This window comes from Mixophyes fleayi, chromosome 10 (assembly GCF_038048845.1).
Source record: "Mixophyes fleayi isolate aMixFle1 chromosome 10, aMixFle1.hap1, whole genome shotgun sequence".
NCBI lineage: Eukaryota > Metazoa > Chordata > Amphibia > Anura > Limnodynastidae > Mixophyes > Mixophyes fleayi.
In genome coordinates, this window is record NC_134411.1 from 12,471,448 (window position 1) to 12,496,510 (window position 25,063).

Genomic DNA, 25,063 nt, shown 5'->3' on the forward strand with positions numbered 1-25,063 from the left:
AATACCAATTTTAGGTACTCCCTTATATGAGCTTCCTAGTCATTAATTAGCACTCCATAGTAGCCAGTGTGCTAAATTACATATAGGATAATAAAATAGCTTCCAAAAACCCAGGATGTAATAAAAATAACTTTATTTATTGGTTTATAGATTCCCCTTTGTCATTTTTACATTGCTTTATCTTACTGCCTTTCTTCTGTGTCTTCAACAAGGCCTTTACATCTACAAGAGGTTTTTTTATTTCCTTTGACCTTGAAAACAAAGGAGCTGACCTCTGCTCTGAGCATTGGGTTACATTGCATACACAAGGAGTTATTATTGTATCCAAGGCACAGGTAATAAACGGCTCTGCACCAATGATACACCAATGAATGACACAGGAAGCAAAAGAAACTAAACATTGTATTTAGTATACGTTGCAGAATAGCACATACATACCATCTAATGGTGGAAAAACTCTTGAAAATAATTAAGGTATGGAACCAATGCTATGGTATTGTATATTTTACAAAGAAGGAGACAAATTGTAAAATGTTGCAGGTCTATGTAAATATAAAGGTAGTCTCACCTGTGAGGTTGTAACATTGAATGCCATCCATAGTACAGTTGCTATATGAGATAAAAAATTAAGGAGAGTATAAGTATCACATATTATTTCTATGCTGACATAAGTTGCCAGCAAGCATGGCTGGATTGATAATGAAGTATGTAAGTATAAAAGCTACCTACATGACCAAAAAAAACACCTTATTCATGCATATGTTCCACCTAATGTTAGATATCTGTAGCCTCTACACAACAGAGGCAGACATTTTCATCATAACCATTTATTTATATAGCGCCACTAATTCCGCAGCGCTGTACAGAGAATGCACTCACATCAGTCCCTGCCCCAATAGAGTTTACAGTCTAAATTCCCTAATTCACACAGACAGACTAGGGTCAAGTTGATGCAGCCAATTAACCTACTAGTATGTTTTTGGACTATTGGAGGACACCGGAGCGTCCAGAGAAAACCCACGCAAACACGGGCAGGAAATACAAACTCCACACAGTTAAGTCCATGGTTGGGATTTGAACTCATGACCCCAGTGCTGTGAGGCAGAACTGCTAATCACTAAGCCACAGCGTTGCCCTATTTTGTGGGCAAAGCAAATGTTCTTGAGAATGTATTCTTTAAATTCACTAGAGAGCAGGGACAGCTCTGAAAAGCCAATTGTTTCCTAGTGAACTAATTGAACGCATTCAGGGTAAATTTTTGCTAGTGATTTAAGATCGTTCATACTCTTGAATATCAATTAAGTCCACAAAAGTGTCTTCCTCCATTATGTGGATTGGGTACACTTTAATTATTCCCAAAGCCTCACCCTACCTTTTCTGGTTAAAATAATTCACCCAATCAGAAGCTACACTAAGACTAATTTTATTTTACTATTCTCTGTTTTAGGAGAATTTGCCACTTACAATGTAAATCCAACTCACGTCATAAACAGCTATCAGTACACTACATTTTGCAAGCTGAGGTATGTAGTCATTCCTTTTATTTATGTATATATGTATTTCAACATTTATCATGTGATAGCAACTCTTGTTTCTAATATTTGATATTATCTTACCAGACTGTACAAGTCTCGTTGTTAGATGGCATTACGTATCCTAAGGGGTATGCTTTGCCATAGTTATCATAGCATTCTTTACAAGCGGCCACACACTGGTTAGTATCTTCATCATAGTAAGGTGTTTCTTCTGGACAGTTAGGGTAGCACCCTGTATGAACAAAATACAGCTACAGTCATCTTTGAGCAGATAAAGTTTTGCCAGATCAGAGCCAAAGTACACAATAAAAAATAAGATATATAATACATACACTATATTTATACAGTGTCTATATTATTGTATGGGAAGGCGCAAAACAGAACAATCAATTTAGTATTACTACTTTTATTTATACGGTATAATATTTAGTAATCACTTTATCATTTCATTTTTTTTAATGCGGAATATATAAATAGAATAATATCTTACATTAGGGGTATATGCTCCACAAATGGCAGATGAAGGAGAATAGTGGGGGACCAGTACACATTGGTTACTCTTTTGGGCTAACCTTGTTTACTGTAGACTGTAGATTTGTTTTGTATATCCCTCTAATGTTATATGCTATGATGTAATGTTATGTGCTGCTAAAGCTTTATATGATTTTTTCTGTGTCACTCTATACCTTCTTAATTGCTTTATACTGGCAGAGAGTGTATGACCATAGTGGATGAGCTCTTTGAGCATTTTTGGGGGTTTGTTTGGAGTTTGTGAAGCCTTGAAGATGGTACTTGCTAACTAATATCAGGGCAATCTGAGGATACTTTGCATTAGCTTGTCTGTTCCTTTTCTTGTTACATGTGTACAACTGGTATTGGTGATTGTACAATACTACATATAAATAATGGAAACTGCAACCAATAATCATGATTAGGATTTGGATGGACCTAATTAACATAATACAATTAATTTGCTGTATAAGCAACGTCCACTGGCGAATCAGGGCACGCACGCTACATTGAAAGTAAAGAAGCCAATCAGCAAGTACCAACAAAAATCACATGTATATAACTTTATAAAAGCAGCCTGCAGCCCCTCTGATACCCATTCTTCATGGATTGTAGGGGAAGACAAGGTCATTCCCAGATTTGTCTGTTTCATTCTTTTTACACATGTAACACCCTACCAGTCTACTTTGGGCCTGAAAAAATGGAGCAAGTCTGCATGATTCTTTGGAAAAATAGAAAAATACAAATGTTTGCGCAATTCACAAACTTGAGGCTGAATTCTGATTTATTGCGGTGAAGCATAGTTTATGTTATTAATAATGAAATCTAATTGTGCACTATGTAAATCCAAAAAATATGGACCTATACACCAGAGAAATGAGTAAGCCCTGTCCTTCTTGACATAATTCTCATTTGCCCCCTTTTTTCATGAACACTCTCTCTTGTACGCCATATATCTAATTCATTCTACATTGTCCTTATGCTGTCTGTTTTTATAGATCACCATAGATAGAGAATAGATATGTCTTCCTAAAGTGCCTTAGTCGTTACTAATCCAACTCAGTGGTATACATCTCTATGGCATTATTAATTCTAAGTAATGTCCTATAGTGTAGTATGATGTGTTTTATGCTTTGTTGTGTCTAGAACTCTGCCAAGGTGTTTGCGCATGTCTACTTATTAAGCAAGCAAGAGTCTATTTTTACGCTACTTTTAAGTTTTGAAATGTTAGTTTTAGAAAAGTTTAGATAGCAAAATAAATGCTTAATTGTGTTTAGAAGATTAATCCTAAGAAATCCAAATGTTTTATGAAACAAATATATATTTGGATTAAAGCATAATTTTACTTCTCACCTTCTAGGCCTGGCAAGTTATGGTAGCATGTTCCGCTAGGGTTCCTGCAGGTTTTCATACACTCAGAACTATGCCCGTGACCACATGCTCTATAGTGCCACTCGCAGTGCCCTTCAAGGTTGTAGAAATCGCAAAACAGTGCTGTTTTGAGAGGAATGAGCATAAAATAGGGTCATACATGACAACAATCAAACAGTTCTTTGATTACTAGCAAATAAATTGATGGATCTTTTAAACAACAATCATAATTTTGGAAATGTAAACATAGTTACATGGAAGTTTAAAGTATATGCAGGTGGGAATCTAGACAGTCTAAAGTCATACTCACGACACAAGGCTGGGGTTCTCCAGCTGATACAAGATCCAGCTTCACTGCAAGCTTGGGCATACGCAGCTACAGCAGTACAGAAGCACTCACAATCTCCACCAGTATCACAGGCACACGCGTCATTGACACAAGCGTCATAATACACCAATGGATCCACCTGGAAATAAGGAATATGATGGTGGATTGAATAATATTTGAGTTTTCTTTATAGCACATTATACAATATCAGAGTGTGAACCAGTTTTGATTAATTCACATGTGAAATTTGCCAGGAGGAATTTTTCTTACCATGTAGTGCACATGCCCTGTACGGAATTCTACTTATTCTAATCAGCAGAACAACTAATTTTAGGGTAGCAAGTATTCAAGGTTCATTGATTAAGTCAAAAAAAGTTCTAAATATTTGATGTCCTTAATCATTTTTCCGAAGAGTCAGATAATTTACGGAATACTGATTTTAATTTCAACTTCAGGCACCTTTATTCACCATCATACATTGCCAATGGGAGATGCAAATAAGATGGAGAGAAGAGGTTGCATCCTTTAATAGATGGGGCAAAGAGTATGATGAATCTAATTGTGTCATCACACTCCTGCCCCTTTGATATTCTCGGAGGTGGATGGGACTGATGACGCAATACACTTTATTTCACTGCGTCCCTGCCCACATTGTAAGCAGTCAAGCACATTTCCCAGGTAAATTGCCTGTACTCTTGGTTGTCTGGATGGCTGCATCTTAATCCTGGAGTCTCCCAGGAGAGAGGGCTTCTATGAAGTATTTGTAGATTCAACTTGAAATATGTTGCTATTGCATTATTATCATATAGGACAATGGTTCCCAAATTGTACGCCCTGGGGTGCCGTGGCGCTCTCACAGGGGTGCCGCTGCCAGTGCTGGTGGTAAGCAAGGCGGGGGACTACTTGGTAATTATTGTGGCTTAGGGGTGCCTTGAAAAAAGTATGAAGACCCTAAGGGTGTCTTGAACTGAGAAAGTTTGGGATCCACTGATATAGGATGTTTAGAGATAAACCACATAACGCCCACCCTCTGAATTAAAAATGGAAGAGCACTGGTTGCTTATCTCAGCACTGTCATTTTAAAATGGCAGACAAAATCTGCTGTCTGTGCTCTTCTCAATCCAGATAAAGTGCCAAGAAACTGTTTATTTGGTTCCTGGAACCCCAATCACAGCACATAGCATTCACAGTGAATGCTATGTGCTGCTTGCTCGTCGGAACAGGAAATCCTGTAATGTTTCTACATCAGGGGGCAGTCCCACTAGTTGACATTAATTATTTTAGTGCTAGCCATAGAGGAGACGTATTATAAAATACTGTTCCCAAGTTATAAATACATTTTAAAAATTAAAATAAAAAAATTAATAAATAAATAAAAGTTCATAGTTTACCTTGACATAATTTTAACACGTGTGTATGTGTGCTTCAGGTTACAAAAAGCATTTATTTTGCCTATTTTCCCCATATAGTAGTCAACAAAAAGATATTTATTCTAATCGGCTACTAAGAGAAAGCCCTTATCTACCATGAGAAAATCAATATCAAGTTTACATTGGTAAACAAAACAAAATAAAGCTATTTGTCATGAACGGGGCAAAACCCTTTGGTTATAATGTGATTAAATAATACATACCTACCAACATTTAGAATTACAAACTCGGGACAAAATAAGCCCCGTCCTCATTCCACCCAAACTCCGCCCACAGATGGGCAAATTTATGTGAAACCCCACCCACTCTTGGGTAAACTCCGTCCATTTTGCAGCCTGCAAATCTGGATGCCCTGTCAAAATCGGGACATTTGGTAGGTATGCTGATATAAGATTGATTTTTTTTCTCTGTTAAAGATGTGAAAGGTTTTGGGGTCTTAAACCAGATAAGTTCTCAGAAAGTATAAGGTGATTCAGACTTTAATGTTCCCTTAAGCCAAAGTAAGTTAAACTTACTGTGATATGATTCAGATTAGAAGGTGATAAAAATATGTGTAATGTTAAATTCTAGCCACACAATTCTGAAAAGCTAGATTGGTAACTTACAGTCTGTGAATGGTACATGTGGCAGTGTGAAAACTTATTTTATACAGTGTACTATAAATATATAAATTATAGGTAGAGCATGTAATACAGTGTGTTGTAATACAGTGTAGTTTTTTGCATCCTAAAATGAATATTGTGTCTTTCTAGCCCTTAAAAAATGATTATTGTTCTCCTAATCTTCGTAATTGCTGTTCTAGCTAAAATATCACTACCTTATTATTATTATTATTTATTATTAAAAAAAAAAACGTTTAATGATGACAGTTTAAATCATACTTGCAACACTTGGTTTATGAGAATGTGATACATGTCTTAATATTAAAAAAATATGCTCTAAAACAAAGTAGATCTTACCAAAGCATGGCAAGCAGTGAATGTAGAGCCAGTTATGATGCTACATTGTCTTTGTGCCCAAGATTTCCTGTAGGGGTTTAGGGAACAAGGGTCCTTGAGGTCCACTGCATCTGGGCAGCTTGGAGATAGCTTCCAACTGTTTCCAAATTCAACTACGTTTCCTACCACAGACAGACTTCTAGTAGTGAAATCATTAATTGTGTTTCCATCGTAGTTACCACAGAGTCCACACACTGTACCCTATGGATGAAACGAGATATCAATGGAAGCAGTACAATACCCTGAATGCTATATAAGTCCAGAAAGTGTATAAATTCTGTTAACTAACTTGGAGCCTTACTCCTAAATTCTAATATGGTACCTGAAAATGTGTTTCCAACTTGATAAAGATGGTAGTCTTCGTATCCCACACCAAAACCAATCCATTGAGGGCTTCGATCACCATGTAGATGCCCATCTGGTGCACCTTGTATGGTACATACGTTCCAGCATCAAGTTGTACAACCTCAAATTTCCCATCGCTCAGTATAAGCTCATAATTCTAGAGACGTAAGAAATATGTTATTTTCAACAGAAGGTTTAAATAACATTTTTACTCTGTCAGTTGTTTGCTCTTCTTTACAAATACAAAATGTTACTTACACCAATGAAGACCTTGATGGTTTTAGAGCAAGTTGTGCCTGTTGATCCACATGGAATGTTCTCCGTAATAATCCTGAACGTTCCCTTTGAAGGGTCACTGCTGCAGTAGTCCTGACATTGGTAGAGCATAAAAGTTAAGTTAGAACACTCCCATGGGGCTGAATTAAGTTTTTAAGAACTGGATAAACCCTATGTGTCATTTTATAGATATATTGTACAGCGCTAGAAGACATAAAAACAAATATTTATTTACTTGAGCCAATGTATATTCGCAGTTTCCACTGAAGATGTATCTCTTGGTGTCAAATGTAATGTAGTGAGAATCCCCATATATTGTACAGGTTCCCATGCATGACTCACTAGTACACTCCCAGTTCCGGTTTTTGCAAGTACTGTAAGGAAAGATAAGAATATTGTCAAGAATAAACTTCAACAATGATCAACCTATATAGTGCAAGCCTAATAGTCATATGAAACAGAAGTAATATTAAAGCAAATATATAATTGGTGTCAATAGCAACTTCAAGCAATTTACTGCAGAGGTCATTTAAAAATGTTGTTTTTAATTTTATCACTGGTAAACGTTCTATTATGGGGAGCGATATGTAAATACTCTTTGCTTTCACTATATGTAATATAGCAAATTGATGACCATAGATTGCTGAACAATTGCACCAATTGTAGATCATTTAATGTCCACTTCCCATTGGTGCAAAATGCTCTGTTCCTGATTTTCCAATGTAATTTACTATTGCATTTACCTTCACTGAATGATTTAATTGATATTTACTAACCTCATGGAATGATAGCTAAAGTTATGGAGCAAAGCATTGTGGGCTTATCGCTTCTACGCATTATATTTATGGCATGGAACTAATGTTTCAAATTTCTGATTTGCAATTAGACAGACAAGGATACTATCTATTTGCCCAAAAAAACAACTTTTTTTTAGTTTACACCTCAATAATCAGACACATTTGTATCCTTTTAAAATAAGAAATGCTTTTTATTTTACTTCTAAAGTTCCAGGGCTATCATTCAGCCCAATCAATGAAGAACCAGACCAGTGAACACTATTGCCATGCATTGCTCACAGATGCAATTATTGTGCACATCTTAAAGATGGTCACACATGTATAACTACCACTTCTGAGTCCGACCATGACCTCACTTAGCTATGTGGAGGTTATTACATGTATTTCAATGTCCAGCTAATTTATTTCAAAGTGGGCAAATTTTCTGATAAAATCTGAATCTGATTGTGGATAATACAAATTTTGGGCTAACAGAAATATCTGTTAGTAGAATAATTGAATAAATATATTGGTTATATGTATGTGATATGGGAAATACATGCAAATGAAATGTTTCCCTAGTTCTTCATAGAACTAGAAAGTCCCCCAAGATAACTAGCGTTTCCTGTCAGACCAGGGGGCATATTTACTAAACTGTGGGTTTGAAAAAGTGGAGATGTGGCCTATATCAACCAATCAGATTCTAGCTGTCATTTTGTAGATGTACTAAATAAATGATAGCTAGAATCTCATTGGCCTATATCAACCAATCAGATTCTAGCTGTCATTTTGTAGATGTACTAAATAAATGATAGCTAGAATCTGATTGGTTGCTATAGGCATCATCTCCACTTTTTCAAATCCACAGTTTAGTAAGTATACCCCCAGTAATATCAAGTATGTATACATTGCTTAGTTCACATTAATATATTAGGGCTTCCTGTGTGCCTTCCTTCCCAGTTGTCCTGGTGACCTCACAGGAATGCCCTTTAGATTTGTGGAAGTTCCCAGCTCACAGTTTGAACATGTATTGTTTTGTATTGCTTCTGCTTAGTACATAATGGAAACATATTTAAGTATTACACTCTCACAACAGAATTGAGATTGAGCCACATACCAGGTGTTGCACTGCATTTTGATTTTAGAGCCTGGAGCATAGACTTCATTGTTGTGTATACATGGACACTGCTCTTCAGTCACACATGCACCATTACCATCAGATATCAATCCACCTGGACAAATGCAGCCCGAAAGACATTGTGTGCTGTACTGTAAAGGACATAAAGAAACAATGATCATATAAATGCATTCACTGAAAATAAGTACATAATGGTTTCTTGTTGTAAAATGTATTTAAATTATTATAAATTACAATAGTGACTGTTACTTTTCAATGTATTTAAAGTGCATCCGCACCTACACATGGTGGGGGAGCCATTTATTTTAAGTGAACCAATACTTGAATAAACCTGTCTATCCATTTGGACCTAGTAACATCAGTCCGTCAAGTTGGTCCTCAATGGTTTCACTAGTTCACAAGGAAAGGATAGGCTCTGTGCTCAGATTAGTTCATATTGATTACATATTGATGAGCAACGGATGCCCTTCAAACCTTGGGGAAGACATTGGTTCCTAACACATGGATAGTTTGCATTGCCAAGAATATTGGCTTGGCCCGTACAATGGCTGCCTGCACTGTGCATAAGTGGCGGATCAATTGTAAAAACATGTTGCCATTTTAACATGTTAAAATAAAAGATAATCAATTTTAACTGTCATGGCATTTTAGCATCGTCTGAGCTAAAATCAGCACAACCAAACCTTAAGTTAGTGAATAGATCAAACACACAGACATTAGTAGTAAGTAGTATGATGAACAGGAAAAACGATCATGTTCCACCATGAGTTGTTTGCAATGTACTTGTCTGCAATAACTTATCCCTTAGAGTAAATCAGTTTTAGTTGACAGGGTTTATTCACCCCCAGACTACTTTCATTTATTTGTTTGTGCATCATCCTATAATTTTTACAAAATTTTTGTTTGCTAAATGCATTGCTTTACTTTTCTCGCCCATGTCTGTGTTATTCACAAAGATTTTTACATAATCAAAGCAGAGTTGATCATTTTCAATGTCAAAATTCAATGCAAAGCATTCCCAAGTAACACTATACACATTCTAGAAGTCACTTTCACCGGAAATAACAGTTTTATTTTATAGTCTAATTTATTTTATAGTCAATTGTTTTTCAGGGTAATATGTATATTCTTTTGTTAGCCTATTGGGATAAATATCTTTCTTTTTAATTTGCATATCACCGATAAAATTATCAAAAACAGAAAACAATGCAACCCTGGGTTCAACCCTTGTTATATTTAATGAGTTAAACTCACAAATATGGATTTGAAAATGTAATGTACATCTTGTAATTTATTTGAGACCGCATTTATTAATAAGTGTAATAATAATTGTATATAAATTGTGTTTTGCTTTTTTAATATTTTTTTTCTAAGTTTTTTCAACTTTAAAAAAAATCTATATTTTATTTATTATTACTCTGCCATATTCTAACATGCAAATATCAGTTGACCTTTAATTTAACAGTAACAGTCGATTGGCTGGAAAAGTTTTGAAGATGGAAGAATGTTCAGTGCCATAGTGGGTGACATCTGAGTCTTCCATGGTACTAAATGGTCTGTATCTTTCAATCATGGCTCATGGCCTCTCTTATTATTATTATTATTATTATTATTATTATTATTTTTATTATTATTATTACATTTTGAATAGTATTAATCTAGAGCACTTATAAATATACAAGTTAACCCGAGCATGATACTCATGCATTCTAGTCAAATCAAGCTACTTAAGGTGTTAAAAAGGTTCTTGTCATGCATTTGGGCCTAGCCCAGGCCTCCTCAGGGGAAGAGCGTTACTTCCCGACGCAAGCGCCCTTTTTTAACGTGGTTTTATCACATGTCACCACCTCATCATTTTTCTCCATCACCTCATCCTTCATCTTCATCGCCACATCCTTCATCAAGCTACTTAAGGTGTTAAAAACTCCCCACTGTCACCCCCGGCGACCACCAACTACTCCCAACTTTCACTTCTCCTTCAAGAAATATATAGGTCAGTGTATAACTCTGCCCAGCAGGTGGCGCTGCAGCTTGGTTTTTTTTTTTACACACGCCACTAGGCATTTATATAGTAGATCCCTATATATATATCTGTAGAAGAGTGGCTGTGTTCCAACTTTTCTGAAAGCTCCTGTCTTTATCTTTTAGTCCAATTTGGAAGCCCATTGGGTGAAAGGATAAATAGTTCTCCCCCAGTTAGTTTCCAGATCACCAATGAGGACTGGCAGGTGCCAAGTTGGAGTGACGAGTGTAGTTCATCCTTATTAAAGGAAGAATTGCATAAGCTTTCCTATCTCCTTTCATAAGCAGTGGGACTTTTGGCAACATAATGACTGTGAGTTTAAATATGGACAAACAGGAGCTGCAGTGTGGGAATCGCCCCCATGCTTCATCATTGACTCATTTGTTGGTATAGTTAAAGAATTACCCTTATTTTATGTATATTATTTTTGTTACTTACACACTGCATGTCAAGGGTTTGACAACTCTTCTGACACTCTGCTCCATTTGTACTTGCTGTCTTATTTGCGCAGTCAAAGTAGACCATTGGTGCAGCGCACGCTACAGGAAAGAACCACAGCACAGTTATATTGGGCCAAGCAAATAACTCTGAATATGTGAGAAAAGACTAAGGGCTAGATTTACTAAACTGCGGGTTTGTAAGAGTGGAGGTGTTGCCTATAGCAACCAATCAGATCCTAGCTTTCATTTATTTAGTGCATTCTACAAAATGACAGCTAGAATCTGATTGGTTGCTATAGGCAACATCTCCACTTTTTTAAATCCGCAGTTTAGTAAATCTAACCCTAAGACTGTGTGAAGATGCCCAACATTTATGTCCACAGACTGTAAATTATACACATTAAGATAATAATAAACCATACATCAGTTACTTTATCTAAGCATTACTTGTACTAATGAAGTTGGGGTACTGACTTCTGTACTCCAGATGTACTGAACTACATTTCTTATGATGCCTTAGTCTAGATTAAACAGTGTTTTGCAAATTCAGTCACTGTGATAGATTATTGTACTATAAACTGTAATCCATACTTGCCCGTAATGTCCAAGAGACTCCCAAATTTTGGTGAGGGTCCTAACAAGCAGGGCGTGATGATGTGAATCACGTCATCAGGGCCAAACCCCCCGCCTGCACGATGACGCAAATGTGAATTGCATCATCAAGCCCTCCGCACTTGCCCCTTGGACCTCCCCACCCTAATCACCCAGAGGGAAGGTCCTAATATTAGGCAAGTATGGGTCAAACACCGTAACACAAACACAGATAAACACAAAATGAAAACATACTTTTTATATCTGTTTTTCCAATGCAGTCTAGTTTTCCAGAAGAACAGGTACTGTAACATAATGCAAAAAAATGGTAAGCAGGAGCTAAATAATTTTGAGGACAATGGACACTTTATATTTTATGTTTGCAGTCTCAGAGAAATGTGGGCCACTTATGAAAACCGGTCCAAAGGAAAAAGCTGGTGATTTGAAGTATCATTTTTCTAGTTCAGCTTAAAAATTAAAAACAGATCTACGTTTTATTTAAACAGGTTAAAAAATGCCCACAATGGGGTATATTTACTAAACGGCGGGTTTAAAAAAGTGAAGATGTTGCCTATAGCAACCAATCAGATTCTAGCTATCATTTATTCAGTGCATTCCTCAAAATGAAAGCTAGAATCTGATTGGTTGCTATAGGCAACATCTCCACTTCTTCAAACCCGTAGTTTAGTAATTCTAGCCCTATGAATCCTAACTACCAGTTTACAATCAATTTAGTTTTTAATAAAATTGCAATTCCATTATTATGTATCAGTATATAGCTCCATATGCCACAGCTTTATACATCACTGTGTGTAATGTCTTTTGCATTTTTACAGAACTACACCTCCGAAGTTTTAACAGAAAGTCCACTTACCATATAGCTCCGTTTTCATGAACCACTTCTCCTGGTGGTACAGCTGTACCTCTGTAATAGCACGAGCAGGCTGATGGAAGCACACATCTACCAGTGTCATCCAGGTACGTTCCATTCTGACAAAGACAACCATCAACGGGAACAAACGAGATGTCACAGGTGATGTCGTGACTGCTGAGGGAGCGGCAGGTGGGCTGGCAGGTGCTGATTGAATAACTGTACGCCAAGGACGCAGGGCAGGTGGTTGTGTATGTACCTAAGGTTGAAATACAGACCCTGTTAGCAAATGTTCACCAGTTCCTATAAACCAGTATCTTGCTCAACAGTTGCTGTTATTCTAAAATCCCTATCTTGATATGTGCTTGATATTATCAGAAGTTCTTTGACAACAGAAAAATAGCGTTGGTAGGGAGCATGGTAGCACTGAACGTCCGGAGCCTTCTGGGCGCCAGCTTGATTGGGAGAAGCACCATAAGCAAGTTTGTAGAATTCTGTACTTTGTCATAACTTATTGAACTCCATCCAAAACTACATTTTAAGTTTTACTCAGAGTTCAGAGTTTAATCACTTTTCAAGCAGTGTCCATAGATTAACTGACAGGCTTCAAAACCAGCCAAAATTCATAAGCATAGGTTGAACTGTGACCCTATAGCTGTCACTGACCCTATATTCCAGCTGTCACTGACAGCCTCGGGTCCCAGTGTAATGGCCAGTAATTATTAATTTTGGTTCTTGGCCATCTGATTGCTGTACTAAACCCTCAAAAGGGAATACTATTTAAAGCTCATTTACCCCTCATCGATAAATAATAATGTCATTAGGACTTCACCTGTGTGAAGCCCAGAGTGCTGTCTCAGATTCCCCCTACTAAAAAAATTGTAGAATATGTTTTTAAAAAGAGGATTTTAAAATGTAATTGTAGGACTGTGATATTCCTTGCATTTAGAATACATATTTGGTATCCCTACGCTCCACAGTACTAGTTGATTACTTTGGTGGATACTTATCTAAGATTTAACCAATTTGGTGAAAAAAACTGTAGGAAGTATCATGAAAAAGTTTTTGTTGAAAATAGGTTTGCCAGTATAATGCTTTTAAAATAAAATATTTTATTTAGCAAAAGAAATCAATATCTGTCCAAAAAGACAATGGGCCTGATTCAAGTCCAGGGCGTAAATGTATTAAAGTGCGATTTTCACAAATCGCTGATATTCAGCGACATTGACGGCTAAATTTAAAGCGGCAATGTGATTAAAGGCAACATCAGATAAGTTGCTTTTTGGCACCATATTCTGCACTTCTTTACCATCAATATATGTGTAAGGTGCTTTACAGTCACTTTTATTAAAAATAATCCCTTCTGTTAAATATTGATTATTTGTATGAATGGTGGGAACCGCTGGGATACTCACTGCAGACATTTTGCCTCCATCCTCTCAGAATAACGCCCTTCACAGCGCAGGCATACACATAGGAGGACAGAGCTGCACACATGCATTCCTCACTATTGGCACAGTTACATGAATCAAACAGACAGTTCTGGAGAGACATTAAAACAACGGTTATAATGCAGTCACCTAAGAAGGAAAAAGATCCTTAACTTGTGTTAACATATAATATGATCTTTATTTACATCTGATACATGTTTAAAGCTAAAATGTACTTTCCACAATTAATATTTGAGACATATGTATAGGTTTAGTTGTATGGTGCCCTAATTATAAGAGGCACCTTACAACCTTTTCTTATTCAATAGTTATATTTTATATATCATGCTTGCTATTTGCACAATTTCTTTTTGTTTCATTCTTTAATGCTTGGTTCCAATTATTTCTCTCGCTTTAAAATCCATGGGGTAAATGTATCAAGCTGAGAGTTTTCCGGCGGGTTTGAAAAGTGGAGATGTTGCCTATAGCAACCAATCAAATTCTAGCTTTCATTTTGTAGAATGCACTAAATAATTGATAGCTAGAATCTGATTGGTTTTTCAAACCCACCGAAAAACTCTCAACTTGATACATTTACCCCCATGTCTCAATGACATCACTGGTTGCTAGTGAATGGAGAGGCTTTTAAACCAGAAAACAATATAGCTCATAGTTGCCAACATTGGCAGGTTAAGTTCCGGGAGGTTCAGAGGTCAGGTGGGTGTGTGGGGGCGGGGCTCGAAGAATTGTGCCGTTAGCCCCGCCCCCAAAGCTGTCACCACTTTTCCTGTCCAATAAAACAAGGGGGCGGGGCCACAATGACGCGCCCGTGACGCCGATAAGCCCCGCCTCCCCCATTCAATTTCCACCGTCGCCCGGGAATCGGGAGAATTGCCCTCTCTCCCGGGAGCCCGGGAGACTGACTCAGATTTCGGGAGTCTCCCGGATATTCCGGGAGAGTTGGCAAGTATGATATTGCTGCCTCTAAAATGCATAGTATACGTTAAATCTTTATTCATAGCTAGCACTGGTGTGGTGCAGAGAACTACTACAAAGAGGACTTTACATTACCTGCATGTACATATCTGGGTTAATTTTTGGGTGGCATTCTGCAAAAACTCCTGCTGGATCACTTAACATAGAGCACCAGTGTTTAGCATACAGCTCTAGAGAAAAAGCAATAGAGATTTACTTTTTAATTCTCTAATTTACATATTATTATGACAAAGAAATGCCTTTCAAGCAGATAAAACAACATAAACGCACAATTTTATTTTAGTACATTGTTTAACCATGCATGTCTAATTTAACATAATAAGCATCCATGCTATCAGTTTTCACATCTCTAGTAGACCACAGAACGAGGTGTTGGTATAAAAATAAACTAAATATACAAATTTAATGGTGCAGCCACCTAGTGGTGTACTTGAGAATGCATGGTCACATAATTTCAAAGTGACCTTTAATATTAAATTATTACAGTAGTGTATAGAAGCTGTGCATGAAATGTGCATATAGAAATCAACGTACAGTTTGTAGAGTCTCTATCATCGTTAACATTACGTTAATAGGCCAGTTGTATTAATGAACTCTGTAGTGCCAGTATATTATACACCAACATTATCATATGCATGCCTGATGGCAATGTTTGATATGTTAGACTTCAGTTTCTTACCATTCTCAATGCTCAGGGAACATGGATTTTCAAAGCTGTTTGTAACAGTGGGACATTGTGCTTGAGTCATCCATGAATTAGCAAAGGAAGACCCAGTTCCTTCAATGACTCCGCTCAGAACTCTGAAATCATCAGCTTGTATGTTGTTGAAATTTCCGCAAAGACCTGAGAATAAGAGATGAATGCAATCTAGTGAGAAAACTATATATAGGAATAAATGCAAATTCTATTATGGCTTTAAAAGCAACAAAAATGTACTCAGTCTCAATATTTAAATAATCATACCAATGCCCATTGACCACAGGGTGCACACAGTTGATTTATGATTTATAAGCTAATACTCCTCCAGTTTAATTGATAAAGATATTAGTAGTCATCAAAGTACTGTAACCATATAAAGACACAAAGGTGCAGAATGAGTCGTTATATTCAAGGCACAGACTGAAGGGAAAGCATAAATCATACATTTATTCCAGATAAAAAAACATCTAAAGGAGACTAACCAACCACCTGAACTTATTTTACTTTAAATAGCTCTACACACCTGTTTATATTGCTTTTGTCTTACATCCTTACCAAAGCAGTGGCTATTGGTGTAAGTACCCCAATAACAGAGGTCACAAGAGGAACTACTAACCCAGGAGGCCTGGGTGCTAAGCTCCAAATACTCCCAGTTTTCAAGATGTAGCCTGAGAGCCCAATGTTAGAATCAGAAACTATGTCAAGCACTGTATATGGCAATCTTATGACATCATATAGTGATGCCACCAGGTCATCTCCAAGGAGAGGGGAAGCAGGGGTGACTTGGAACAGCTCTCCACTGCTTGGAACAGAAAGGTTCATAAAGAATGAATCTAATCAGGCGTGCTTGTTAGCTTTCTATTAGATTCAGTTTACAGTGGATCTATTACTGGGAGTAAAGGAGACATATGGGAGTCTAATGTGGACCTCCTCTGTCTTAATACGCAAAAATAAGCATAAAATAAAAATATTATAGTTAGAAAAATACAGAAAACAAATAATATATATATAAAAAAAAAGCAAAATAACTAAAGAAAACAGCTTGGGGGAATAATGAGGTGTGAAGATGATGGTGCATAGGAGTTCAGGTCCAAACTTTGACCTGTGGCTCTTGACCAAGTCTTGTTACACCAGTTTTAGTGCAGTGTAAATTTTACTGAAGTAACGATTTCCCCATTTGCCTGATTTTATATAATAACATTACAATTCTCCAAATATAACATTTCACTGACCAAAGGATTAGTATATGATAGATATTACTTGTGTATTTTGCTTATGTTTGTAGCACTGGCAGCAGTGCATAAATTATATCGGTGACTTTGGTGCATTTTTAAAATAATGTACTACTATAAAGTAACGTTTTAAACCCAATAGTTTATAAATGTGTTAAGGTTCTATTCATTTGCGTTCATGAGTAATAATATGAATTATGGAGGGCAGGCCCGGCGCTCCCATTAGGCAAGGTTAGGCACTTGCCTAGGGCGCCGGGCTCTGGAGGGCGCCACAGAATGAAAATTACTTTAAAACTATGCGGCGACCGCTGACCTTCCACGGCCGCCGCACAGCATTCAGATACATCCACGGAGAAAGAGGGAAGAGGCTATTGCTCACCACCGCCGCCTCTCTGCTCTGTCTCCTCCCCTCCACTCACTGACTGTCTGGCCGTGACATCATCATCACAGCCCGACAGTGTCAGTGAGCGGAAGGGAGCAGACGGAGCAGAGAGGCGGCGGTGTTGAGGCAAGGTAAGGAAAGACGTGGGGAGGGGGGAGGAGGGAGGAGGGAGGCGATTTTCAAAGTGTTCCTGCGGCGCGGAGGCGCCGATTTTTGTGGGGGGGTGATTTTGACAAAGTGCCTAGGGCGCCATGGACCTTAGCACCGGCCCTGATGGAGGGGGAATAAAGTGTCATTACCGCAGACTTCATTTTTATAAGATGGGTCCAAGTGAATGTGGATCTGCATGGTGGGGATAAGCTGGATCTGCAGCTGTAACCCGAAGGTGGTCTGCACGATGATAAAGAAGGAGGAAGGCTTGAAGATGGTGACACTGGCTGTGGAACGAGAAAAAAATGATGATCAACATGGTTAGTCTTGTGCTAAAAAATTAAATGTATTTAATCAATGTATTTATTCAATGTATGTGTTTGTCTCTGTGGTAATCTTAAAAACGTTTACCACTATGGCGACATGGACAAGCCCTACAAAAAAAAAACAAAAAGCTGCAAAACCGAATGAAAAAAAAACCAGACTTACCTTGAATACAACACTGGAGATCTCCGATTGGATCAGCATGATGACAGCAGGTGTTTCCGATTAAAGAAGTGTTCGGCAGTGCAGGCTGACGTCTGTCACTAGAAATTTAAAGCGCCAATGTCGGGACCACTAAGGTTAAGTGTTTAAACACTTAACCTGACATTGCCGCTTTAAATTTGTAGTGACAGACATCGCGATGACGTCAGCCTGTACTGCCGAAATTTTCGTCAATCGGAAACACTTGCTGTCATCATGCTGATCCAATCGGAGATCTCCAGCGTCGTCTTCAAGGTAAGTCTGTTTTTTTCATTCTGTTTTGCAGCTTTTCGGGGTTTTTTTGTAGGGCTTGTCCTTGGCATACTCACAATAGTTAAATCGTACCCAACCCGTTTGTTTTAGTGACAAACACATAACAAGTTAACAGTATATATAAATCCTATCCTAGAATAGCCTACATGTCATGGTGCCTGTAAAGACAATAATAACTCTTCACAGCCTGCTGGAGACAAGTGGAACTGTAGCATGTTTGCTTCTTTTCTAATTCAATACCCAAGACGGTATGTCTAGGGTTGGTTTTTATGTATAGGCTCTACATACCTGATGAGACAGGCAACTGACTATAGAGTGAATTGACATACACACTGCCGCAGGGTTTCACATAGATAACCTGTAACAATAAAATGTAGTTAGAGTTTATGGCCCAGAAAAAAGCACAGTCGAACTTATCATCAATGTGATGGATGGCCAGATGTATAACTCTACTGCAGGACTTACATCACTCCCATTATTCAAGTTGAGGGTCACACTCTTCAGACAAGTCTCTGTGTTGGACAAACCACATATACGAAGTTCTCCCAGCAAGCTGAATGTGGCAGCATAACATGTCTGAGGAAGGAGAAATTACAAATCTATGAAAATTAAATTATTGGGAACAGTAAATTGAGATTTCTAAGCTTATTGAGGTTTTTGTATACTTCATTTGGGTTCAAGTTTGTACTAAATGATAGCAATCAGCTATCATTGTCTAAATTGCTTTAGTCAGATAAAAGCTAATTGCTAATCGATCACTGTTGTCCATGAAAATTTGCACCTAAGCTTAATGTCAGTCAATAAAATACAGTGGGCTTGTTTCATTAAGGAAAGTAAGGCAAAAAAATTGGTAAATTTTCTCCTTAATAATACCATGCTACAATGCAGGGGGTGCAAATTAGTTTATTATTTTACACATAAATTAAATACTGGCTGTTTATTCATATAGCACACAAATACTTAATAGCTTTATTTTTACACTGAAATTTAAAGTTGATCTAGGTCATGTCCTACCCCAACTATAAATGTCATCACATTTTAAATTTACCTCCCCCTCCTATGCAACATGGTTTGGCCAAGCAGTAAAGTTACTCATTTATTCTGCTTTACTTCCCTTAATGCAGCAGACCCAGTATGTTGAATTGCAAGAAATAATACAGGATACACACAACATTACAAGATGCTTGAAAATGTCCATTCCTCCATTTACCTTTGATAATACGTAGCTGCAGTCTCCATGGAAGGTGTAAGTAGTAAGATCAAAGGAGGTGATGTGAGACCCTCCCTCGATTGAACAGGTTCCTGCACATGCCTCCTCATTGCAGCTCCACTTGCCCCCAGAACAAGAGCTAAAGGGAAAGTGGACATTCTCAGTATAATTCTACAGGAGACCTTGACGCAGTGGCGGATCCAGGGGGGGGGCGATCGGGGTGATCACCCCCCCCCCCCTACCAGGGGCTTGCTGCCGACAGCTGCACACTGTGCAGGTCCGTTCAGCAGGGACAGTATGCTGCCCGGCTGCTCTGATTGTGTTTTAAACACAATCAGAGCAGCGGGACAACACACTTTCACTGCTGAACGGACCTGCACATACTGTGCAGCCGCCGGGAGCCATAGAACACAGAAAGGGGGCGGGGCCTAAATCCCCCCCCCCCCTAAAATCGCCCGGGGTAGGACAAATGTCTAGGTCCCCCCCTGCCTTGATGCATATAACTGACTGTATCCTAAAACTGTCATTTCATTTAGGGGGACATTGATCCCAAAACATATTAAATGTTAGCATATTTTAGCTGAAATCTTTTAACCTTATAGAAAATAAGTGGTATTTCTGGAATTATAAAGACATTAGTTTTGAGAAATATTAAAGTTCGGCACCCAAGCACAAGCACGTTTTCGATTGCATTTTATTTCTGTGTCAATTGCACTGTACAATTATTTGAAGTCAAATTTAAGGGACATATATGGGTATACACAAGGAGTAATCCTGATTGAAACATTTAGTACACATGAACCATCTATTAGTACCAATTCCAGAGATGATAATAAAGGAATGAATTGCAGCTGAGATATTCTGTGACACATGCATTGTGTCATATATGAACCATAGTCTGCTTTATATGTAATAAGTGCAGAGTCCCAGTAACAATATTTCTACAACAGCACCCAACAATGTCTTCCCCATATCTATGTTAGCACAGACTAGTAATACTGTCTACAGGACTTAGCATTATGTAGTATAGTAAAATGAACACTATATAATGCCAGGAACTGACACTTTGTCTGTGGATATCAACTGTCCAAAGCCAAAATCTAGCACAGTGCCTGTAATCTAGCATTAAATACAGTCCAAATATGGTTTACCAAGAGTGACACTGAGCGGAATATCCAGTGCCTGATTTGTAGACTTGGCCATTGTAAATACAGGAACACTGCTGTACGGGAATGCACCCAGAATTGTTGATGTCATCGAAGACAGTTCCTTAAATGTAAAAACAGGGAATGTAATATTATACAAGGAAAATCAGCATTAATTTAATTAATTAAAATCATCAAATGCAACACTGAACCTGTGCAATACAGAAATCAGTACCGGATTGGCTATCTAAAAACTAATGTCCTTCCTGCTTGCTGTGCTGGTCTAGAATTTAAAACATCTTTCTTTAAATGGTTTGCAGTTAATGATGGTTCTTTCTATGACATATTTTTGGCTGAGCAAGAATATTTTTTCTGGAATGTACATAAATGCTGCTAAAGAACCCACAGAGGAACCCATATAATGGGCTTGACTTTTACACAGAATACCGTTTAATCCACTGATGTATTATATTATTCTTATTTTTTCTCCTATATATACTTATTTTAGTATTATTTAAATATTATTTAAATATATTTTATATTTGTATTTCATTATTTCCATTTTTCTATTCTACCTTGATTTCTGTTTACCTAATTCTTTACTATCATGTTTTAACATTTAATATTATTCTATTGCTAATTGTATTTTTAGGATTTTTGCTACTTATCCGGCATTTTAAAATTGTCTTAGATTTACCATTATCCATTAATTTTGTTTTTACCCCATCTCCGCCATCACTTCACCCGCTTTTATTTTTATCCATCTTTCTAGCTTAAACTTCATTTCTCTCCCACTACTCTCATACCACACTTCCCTAATACCCTCATCTATATTCTAGTAATATACACTATGTTACAAGTTTACCTATGCTCCACACTATATCCAACACTTATATATCTATAAACACTCTGCCCCGTCTTCTCTTTAGCACCTCAATAACTTATAACCAATTATCACCCCTGATTACATTATATCTCATATTCTATATACATTGTGAGTTTGATTACATCTAAATCAAAATTTTATCAAGCATTTTACATATATCTTTACGTTTCTTTTCATTCACATTTAAATTTATTTTATTATTATTTTATTAATATTTGTTATTCCACTTTAAATTTTGTTTCTATTCATTATATGTATATCTCTACTCATTCCATCTCTCTACACTTTATATTGTTTATCTATCATCCCCAAATGTATCCTAAATTGTATTCTAGTTTTTCATTTTCACTTATAAATCTTTCATATGTATTTTCTTTTCCCTCTTTATCTGAATCATCATCTCGCCTTTTCTTCTGGTATCATTACCTCACCTTTTAAATACCTTCATATCCCCTGTTTTCATTTTTCTACTTATGTATACAGCCATGTCTGGTGTATGTCTTATCTACTCTACTCTCTGGCCCTTCTCTCATCCTGAATTACCAATTTGAAATGTACAACTGTGTACAGTCCAATCTCTGCAACACCAATCACACTCCCTTTATACCTTGGTTTCCCCATTGGAATGCTGCCTTGTTTAATGTAATGTTTTCTCTTCGGCCCTCATGCATACCTCTGCGGTGAACTTTTGAATCCTCTTTTCCTACTCAACAACAACCAACTACAGCTCTCTACCAACAGAACATCAAGGGACCACACACAGCACTCGATGGAGGTGATCAGCTAAGTATCACTACTTTTAGATTTTCTAGGTGGAGAACACAGTGTTGATAGCCCACACATATACCAATATGAATTAGTGCTTCTGCCTCTCTATGTGCACTAATGTGGCCAAGTGTTTTGTATGTTATATATTATGTTAATTAGTCCCAGTATAGCTCTGACAGAAATGTACAAACATTATTCTTAACACTGACTTGGGCAGCCTATGGTTCTCCAACTGTTGTTGAACTGCATATCCCAAGACTGGCAGGGCATTCTGGGACTTGTAGTTTACACAACAGTTGGGAGATCCACAGGTAGTCCACCTCTGGCTTGCATACCCTTCAGCCCAGTGTTCCTATTAAAGAAACACTGGAACGTTGAAAACAATATATTTCATATTCTTGCTAGGTACAGTGTGCTCCCAGGTGAAAAGTAATTTGAGATCATGGGCCTTGTTTGGAGTTCGGCATGTGCCAATTTATTTATGTGAATATACACATTTCAATTCTGGTATTACATCTACCAACATATCCAAATGTTTGTCCTGAACCTCAAGGCTTCCCCCCCAATGAGGGCTGAAGGATTCCTCAAAAATAGCCCTAACATGTGTCCATGAGTTTTGTTACTAATATACCTTCCTTTGACACTGGTGTAAAAACTGTTTCACTACACTGTTAAAGTACAATGTTATCAATCCATTTTGTTTATGGATTCAGATTTAAAAGATTTATTTGAGCTCCTAAACTGTGTCAGTTGAATGTGGATTTATAATTAACCAGTTTTAATTTTTAATAATTAACCAGTCATTATAGCTTAGCTGCCATAATTGCATTGTAGAAGCATGAAGTATTGCGTTTTAGAAGAATAAAGTAATAAAATATAGCAATATAATAATCTTAAAATAAAAATATAGCCAGTGTTGGCAAACAATATTCCTACCATGGAAGCAGATTCTATAATAGAGTACCACTAAATGTAAATGACCAATAGTCTACTAGTATCGCTGATTTCTATATTTTTTTTGTTTTTTTTCTAGAACAAGTATATTTCAACTTAATGTAATATTCATCTGTTTAACAATTTATTCAATTAAAAAGTTTCCTTTTTTTTTTGTAAATTGGCTGAACTTCAGAGATGAATTTACCTGCAGGGCAGTAGCATCCGTCCGTACAATGACTGTCACAGACTAATGATCTGTCAGGGTTGGTGCAGGTGTTAGGGCATGGACTCCCGCATTCCTTGTACTCCAAGTTAAAATTACATGACAGTGCTGTGGACAAAAAGGTTATTACTAATACAGATTCTATAAAATGTTGCTGATACAAATAAACAATTACTTAAATATTGCTCTCTAGGTTTTTTTTTGTATTTTTTGAAAATATGTGAATATTGAATGAACAATTGCCTGTGCTTCCCTTATGAATATATTGCCTAAAGTCAGGATATGTTGGCACTTACGACACAGCTGAGCGGTTCTCCAGTTTTCTGGAATTCCCCCGGCATGCGTACATTGGCGGGAATACTCCGAAAAGGTGTTACACAAGCAAAATCCAATTGCATCTTGTCCGCATCTACACAAATCTTGAACACAGGCATCAATGTACTGAGCGGGATTGACCAGGGAGTTGCATTGTGAAAATGCTGAGCCTGTCAACACCACTTCACATACTTTCCTCTGTTGAGAATAAGGTAAGTATGATCAGATCATTGCAGGGAGAAGATCTTAGAGAATTTTTTGGTTAATGTTAACTTCATTCAATTTTACAATTCACGTATTAATGCAAATGTTTATTATAGCGCATGGTAAGAAAAAGATAATGAAATGTCTCTGAAACTTTAAATGGATTTGGTTCATGTCTTAAATGGCAGCGACACATAATTGGGCACTATGACAATTGTATTCCTTTGACAGCGTGACATCAAATCACTGTCACAGAAATTAAAGCAATATCACAATTAGTAATGCTATTTAAGCAAACACTTTACGTGTGTTACTGAACATATGTCATACCAATTTATCGGAAGATGGACATGTGTGTTCTAGTTACAGTACAGTTATTTTCAATGGAGAAGAGATGTTAAAGGCGAGATACAATCACTTTGAATATTTATGGCCAATATTATCAGGTCATTAAAGAGGAAGCAAGGTCACGCCTTATGTTTTGAAGAGAAGAGATTTAGGGCCTCATTCATTAAGGAAAGTTAAGCAGAAAATTGAGTAAGTTTTCTTACTCAAGTTGTCTGGGCAAAACCATGTTGCAATGCAAGGGGTGCAAAGGAGTTTATTATTTTGCACATAAGGAAAATACTGGCTGTTTTTTCATGTAGCACACAAATACTTGATAGTTTATTTGTACACTGAAATTTAAAGTGGATCTAGTACATGCCCTACCCCAACTATAAATCTGCCATCACATTTTAAATTTACCTCCCCCTCCAATGCAACATGGTTTTGCCTTACTTACTTTTGCTTAGCTTCCCTTAATGAATCAGGCCCTTAATTTCTAGCTGTAAAAATGGATCTTTAAAGTCAGCAGTGGAACTAAGAAATGCTTTCACACAAGAGCTTTTATTAGTTTCAAGAAGTGTCAGCGAACTCATGCGAACCTACAATCTAGTAAGAAAAGGGCACAACAGAGATAAGTATGTGGCTCTGAAAGGGCATTGCACCAGTTGTGAGGGTGTGCCAGTGATCATTATAGGTGGGAGAGGAATAAGCTGTGGGTTTTCAAAGAGC

General features: G+C 37.2%; 1 protein-coding gene across 1 annotated transcript in view; it reads right to left on the minus strand.

The window, feature by feature from the left end:
* Positions 1-1,612: 1,612 nt before the first annotated feature.
* Positions 1,613-25,063, minus strand: part of LOC142104106 (mucin-5AC-like) — a 51,869-nt gene continuing 28,418 nt past the window's right edge. Inside the window, exons 8-28 of the mRNA XM_075188595.1 lie at positions 23,785-24,001; positions 23,471-23,596; positions 20,682-20,799; positions 19,531-19,669; positions 18,786-18,896; positions 18,609-18,678; positions 17,672-17,809; positions 15,738-15,902; positions 15,134-15,228; positions 14,048-14,174; positions 12,636-12,891; positions 12,026-12,066; positions 11,169-11,281; positions 8,687-8,838; positions 7,029-7,167; positions 6,776-6,886; positions 6,495-6,674; positions 6,134-6,373; positions 3,727-3,883; positions 3,399-3,539; positions 1,613-1,767 (exon numbers count right to left, since the gene is read on the minus strand). Coding sequence (XP_075044696.1) covers positions 1,613-1,767; positions 3,399-3,539; positions 3,727-3,883; positions 6,134-6,373; positions 6,495-6,674; positions 6,776-6,886; positions 7,029-7,167; positions 8,687-8,838; positions 11,169-11,281; positions 12,026-12,066; positions 12,636-12,891; positions 14,048-14,174; positions 15,134-15,228; positions 15,738-15,902; positions 17,672-17,809; positions 18,609-18,678; positions 18,786-18,896; positions 19,531-19,669; positions 20,682-20,799; positions 23,471-23,596; positions 23,785-24,001 — 2,991 coding nt within the window. The remainder of the gene's footprint in view (positions 1,768-3,398; positions 3,540-3,726; positions 3,884-6,133; positions 6,374-6,494; positions 6,675-6,775; positions 6,887-7,028; positions 7,168-8,686; positions 8,839-11,168; positions 11,282-12,025; positions 12,067-12,635; positions 12,892-14,047; positions 14,175-15,133; positions 15,229-15,737; positions 15,903-17,671; positions 17,810-18,608; positions 18,679-18,785; positions 18,897-19,530; positions 19,670-20,681; positions 20,800-23,470; positions 23,597-23,784; positions 24,002-25,063) is intronic.